Source organism: Sipha flava, unplaced genomic scaffold (assembly GCF_003268045.1).
Source record: "Sipha flava isolate LNK unplaced genomic scaffold, YSA_version1 134_pilon_pilon, whole genome shotgun sequence".
Lineage (NCBI taxonomy): Eukaryota > Metazoa > Arthropoda > Insecta > Hemiptera > Aphididae > Sipha > Sipha flava.
In genome coordinates, this window is record NW_020271760.1 from 281,118 (window position 1) to 287,117 (window position 6,000).

At 29.6% G+C, this 6,000-nt stretch overlaps 1 protein-coding gene across 2 annotated transcripts; it reads right to left on the reverse strand.

The window, feature by feature from the left end:
• Window positions 1-580: 580 nt before the first annotated feature.
• Window positions 581-3,684, reverse strand: LOC112679358. 2 transcript variants are annotated; one of them, XM_025549133.1, is made up of 5 exons: window positions 3,304-3,684; window positions 3,003-3,230; window positions 2,802-2,933; window positions 1,543-1,640; window positions 581-866 (listed from the first exon to the last, which is right to left on the reverse strand). In XM_025549133.1, the coding sequence occupies exons 1-5, from the start codon at window positions 3,410-3,412 to the stop codon at window positions 756-758; spliced, it is 678 nt and encodes a 225-aa protein (XP_025404918.1). In that variant the 5' UTR covers window positions 3,413-3,684; the 3' UTR covers window positions 581-755. The 2 variants fall into 2 exon arrangements, with proteins under 2 accessions (XP_025404918.1, XP_025404917.1); XM_025549132.1 differs by having other exon boundaries at window positions 583-866; window positions 1,543-1,649; window positions 3,304-3,680.
• Between the last annotated feature and the right edge of the window lie 2,316 nt (window positions 3,685-6,000).

Genomic DNA, 6,000 nt, shown 5'->3' on the forward strand with positions numbered 1-6,000 from the left:
AGGAACTTACATCTATTAACAACCTATAACAAATACTGAATTGTAAACATTTGTAAAACAAATACTAGTATTATATACATCTATCATAACAATAAGAGTTACAATTTAATAATTATATATATGTATCCAAATTATGAAATTAAGTTAAAATAAACAAAACCGCTATTATTCAAGAAATATAAAAATACTAGATTTATCTAAATAGTAAGGTACACACATTTCAGGGGGGAAAACAAAAATAAAAATTTATAAAATATATATTAACTACATAAAAATAATACACTTTAATATTTTTTGTTCATTAAAAATTTAATGTTCGAATGTAATACAAAGTTACTTTGGAGTTAAGAGAATATTTTAACAATTAGAAGATGCTACATAGATTTTAGTTTGTTCATCTCTCAAAGTATAGTTAATAAATCATGTTAAGTTTATTTTAAACTGTTTTTTCCATATTAATATGTTACTGATTATTTTATTAATCTACTATGTAATTATAATCAAAGCAAAATTTTATATTTTAATACAAATTTTCTATACTTAAATAAGTTGTGATTAGATTTCTTAAATAAAATATAAAATGTTTTCTTTAAATTACATAATAGACTGATAATATAATTTTAACTCAGAAACAACAATTTGATATTGGAATAAACTTAACAGAATTATTATGGTATGTATGTTATAGACAAAAAAAAAAAAAAATGCATTGTCTAACTGTCTTAATATAATAAAATAAAAAATTCTTACTAAATTTATAATTTAGTATGTTTAACATTTTCTGTCCAGTAATTTTGTATGGTCATGGCTTCTAAACTATTTAGAAAAGAATCATTGTCCAAACTATACATTTCATCTGAATTTTCCTGTAATGTAAAACATTTTAATTCAATTTTAATATAGCAATATAGTTGGTCTAGTTAAGGTGTAAAATAAATTTTCAGCACATTTTATAGGGCAAAATTAAAATTGTAGTGTTTCTGATATTTTAATATTTACCACATATTGCTACTTGTTACAAAATTGTATCTAATCAATATATGTATATACATAATATTTTTAATGGTTAATCGACAATACAGTTATTTATTTATTTCATAAAATAAATAAGTCATTTATAAAATCTAACTGCTGTGTATCTAATAATAATTACTATGAATAATCTCAATAAAAGAGAATATCATTCATATTTAATAATAAAATAATAGTATTATTTTTTTAAACGTCCATTTTATTATTTTACTTAAGACGATGTCACATCAGCATATTTAGTCTGTTTTACTAACATAAATTTGTACTTAGTAGTTCAAATATGTGTTGTTTGCTTTAATATTAAAGTAAACTGATCCTTTATCAAACGCAAAGAGAAAAACATCATCTTTGTCAATTTTTTTACAATATTTTAAAAAGATAAATCAATAAATATAGATTATTTTTCTCTCTCTATAATTGATAATAGGTCATTTTATTTTTACTTTTGTAAAATAAAGACAACATGCAGGTGTACCGTTTTATTAAATTTTACAATTTAAGTTTACTTACTTTAAACATGTCATCTAAATATCCAATAGAGTCTGCATTGCTACAATGATCTAGTGCTTGAGGAGTATTCCATCTACTTCTTTTGTACATTATATAACCTAAAATTACTTTAAATAAAAAAAATATATAAACAAATATATTTATAATGTATATAATATAATATTAGTTTAAGTAATATATATACATTTAGTTGATAATATATTATAATTGTATTCATAATTATTGATCAAATATTTATAAAAAAGTTATGTTGTATTTTAAATATTTTTAACTATTTAATAAAATCTAAAATGTGATAATTATTTTTTTAAAATCTAATCTAGGATTAGTGTCCTCTTATTATTATTATTGTTGGGTATCACATACAAATTTTAGAATGATTTACAAGTGGTAAGATTGGTAAACATCAAATTAAGTAGTTGGATATTAATAGTATAACAAATAACATTTAATCAAAATATGAAAATAGGAAAACATGTAATTGTTTATTTATTATTAAATGTATAATTTGATAATATTCAATAAATATATTGCATGTTTCTAAATATTTACTGGAAAGAGCGAAACAAGTAAAACAGATAAGTCAAAATTCAAACAAAGAAAATAAATATGCCATATATTGCAGTGTTTTAGATTTAAACAATTCAAACCCAATATAAATTATATCAAACAAATAAGATAAAATTTGGGTGATGAGAATAATGTTATGCAAATAATAAATACTGAAACTTTAAATAAGAAATTAGAACATAAAAATGTTGAATTATTGAAATACTTTAACAATAGTTAAATTAGTCTAAAGATTTTATTCGACTTAACACTTGATGGAAAATCTATAAACAAACAGTTGAAGTTTGTATATTATGTACAACCTAAATTATAATATGATATAAAAATATGATAACAAAGTCGGAAGCAATCTACCATGATTTCAAAAATATATTTAGCCAATCATTTTTAAAAATATCATTAAAATATAAATTATTGACAGTTAATAACTGTGTTAGTAGCTCTATAACTTAATCTAGTAATTGTTTAGTACATTATTGTTTTTATAATAAATAAGACCCTTATAGTTAGCGATTAGTACAACAATTATGAACTATGAAAAATTATTTAAGACATAGTTACCTAAATTAAATTATCAATTTTAGGTCAATTTAAGTTGATTATTGTGATGTATCTAATGGATTTTAGTATTGTGTCTAGTGAGTTTTGTTTTTAAATATACAACTAAAATGTAAATTAATGTTAAATACCAAATGATATGATAATCACACAGCCTGCAAGAGAAGCTCCTGATATCAAAACAAAATGAGAAGTCATATAATTTGAAAGCTCGGGCAAAGATGTGATATTTGTGTACGTGTCATTAAACCCATCAATAGCATCTGTAAACAATCATAATGAGTGTTGGTTTTTTTTAACATTATTCCTAATGAAATGTAATATACACATACTTGTTTCGTTTTGAATTTCGTAATGTTCTTTGAAAACCAAATTATCATTGATTTCCGTAGAATTCTCTGTTAACAGAACGATTTGAGATTTATTGTTCAGTTGCACATTGTTAACGCTTCCTGCGACGGAAGGTGTGGTTTTTAAATCTTGTGTTTGCGTACTGCGACTGTGACGGATCAGACCGTACGCAGGGAATTCGTTGCTGGACAACACAGTCGGTAGAATACCTGGACGGAAAACAAAACGGTCAAAATGTATGATTTTTAAGATCGGATAAACGCACGCAGCCGACCGGTGTACCTTTTACGTAACTGGAAAAACATATGAAACAAATTAAGTACATTATGTTGACGTTGGGAGACGAATCATTTTCCGAAAATTCATATGCGGCGACCCGACGACATTTCATCAGAACTCGGGAAGCGGTAGGAGACCGACGATCATAACGCGGTGCGTGAGCCGATCAGGAGATTGAAACCGTTCAGCGGGACGATCATAATATATTTGGCGTTGCACTTCGCACTCGAACTTCGGTTTAGTCGTGCAGCAACGTTGCAGTCGAACGTTTGGTTATTGATTGATAACAAGTTATTGTTTACCAAGGTGGAAATACACTTTGTTGTTTACACTCCGGTGGTATTGTTGTTGTTGTTGTCGTCGTCGCGTACGGACCGCGATAACAACGCGAGACGCGCACTGATATGACGTACAGCGTCTTTGGCCGTCGTGCACCGGAATACGCGACGCGGTAAGTTGGGTAACTGACCGACTCCGGCTACGCAGTAGATATGGGATTGATCGTTCACCTAGGCAGTGGCGTATATAGTGCCTAGTGTGCCACATCATACGTCCGTTGTTCATAAATACAGGATTAAATTTACTATAGGAAATACGTAAATAATGTGATTAGTTGAGACAATTTTTATTGCCTTTGTCAAATAGTCTTGGGACATTCTGTAAATGAAATGTAGATAAGTACCTACTGTATTTTGTTGGTAATTCTTAGACAGCAGTGGTAATTTAATTCTGTTCATAGTAGCCCCTCCCGAAAATATTTTCTGTGTACGCGACTGCACCTAGGTGAACAATTCAGTCGTTCATTGTTCACTAAAACGAACTGGTTCAAGACCCGTTCCTCGTTCGTATTTATTACAAATCGTTCATATTTATTATCGTTCATCGTTCATCGTTCTCCGTGTCGACTATCAACGATACGGGGAACAAATCGTTCACATAAATGAACGGTTCGGTGATTCAGTCTTTTCATTGTTCATATTATGTAATGTATTACGTAGTGTACATACACGGGTATATGAACATGAAAAGGCTTTGAAGATGTTTGTTCATGTTTCAGATGTCATTATATTTATTTTTTATTTTTGTTTTTATACATTTTGACATAAAGACAAGCGTATATGTGTTTAACTACTTTAACTATTGTAGTATGTATCGGTTAGACAGTTGAGTAAGTCGAGTAAAAATGAGCAAATCAATTTGAGTAACATGGCATGGATATTTTTCAATTAAAAATGAAACACATAATATAGTGAACTAATCAATCCGAACGTTCACAGTGAACGGCGGTGTACAGTGTATAGTGTATAGTAATTCATGATGTGAACGATACGAACGAAATGAACGATGAACGACTCGTTCATCTAAACGTGAACTATTTCATATTGTTCACTATAGTGAATAGTTCAATCGAACTAGGTCGTTCATGAACGACACATCTTTACTACACAGTTAATTTTTAATGTTCCGACGACGTTCGCGAAGAAATATTAAACGATATATTAAACGATTCCGGTCGCGCTCCGGACCTGGGGAGTTCAGGAGGTCTGCCGACCCGCAGTCGATGTTCGTCGACCAAGTCGACCTGTTAAAGACTTCTCATACTTATCAAGTGCGCCGACTACGAGTCGAAGTCAATACTCTGCAGTGGCGTATTAATCTGCGAGCACGTGTCTACAGCGGTAAATCTGAAGAATGTTGTCAATCGGTAACGAAAACGATTCGAATCTTAAGAAATTATCTTTTACCGTTTAAATAAAATTCGTTTTGTGTACTCGGCTAATTAATATTATATCTCGTAGTTCACGATTAAACGATAATGCACTAATTAATGCGATGTACTGTCTTGGGTATTTAGAACGGTGATTTTTCACAGGCCTACATGCGGGAAACATGTAAATACGCGTCCCTTGGTGTATTTACAACTTTCGAAAACCGTCGGTATTCATTAATGTAGATTTACAATTATTATTATTATTATAATCTTTTTTTTTTTTGAGCGCTTTGTTTTTAAAATTGCTGTAAGTATAAAAAATAAACGAAAATTTATAAATGTAAGTATAGAATACCTGCTCTTTTTTTTATTTGCTGTTGCATTTCTTCTTCTAGCTTTTTATGCATCAATTATTGTTTTTCATTGTTAAGGTAATTAACTAATCATTATATTTTAGTTTTTCTATTGATTCTCACTATTTATGTTGATACAATGATTCGGTCCGTGATGTATGAAAATAATCGAAAGCAGGATAATACACGTATCCGTATATCTATTTTTTTATGGCCTGGTGAAATGTCAAAATGGTCTGTTTGATGAAACCTCGCACACCCAAAAAATTCTAAAATAACGCCCTTGGTTTTCTAAGATAATGAACACATGATCATATTGTGTTTTTTCGTTACAAGGTATACACTTATAATCCAGTTTTAGGTCTAAAAAGTTCTCTAACTGTAGATTAGCCCCTGGCTCCGAGGCACATGGCCAGTGGTTGTTCGATCGTGCACGCGGTAGAGAACAGGAAGCGTACCAAGAGGCTCCATGCATAATTTCCACATCAAAATCAACGATCTCGACGTGATTTTAACTACTCCGACTATAGGTTTTAAACATTCGAAAGAATTTGAAATGTTGCTGTGGAACTGGCCGTCGCGGGTGATCATAGAAGTTGGGGACGGATGCAATAAGCATGTAAACAACGGTAAATG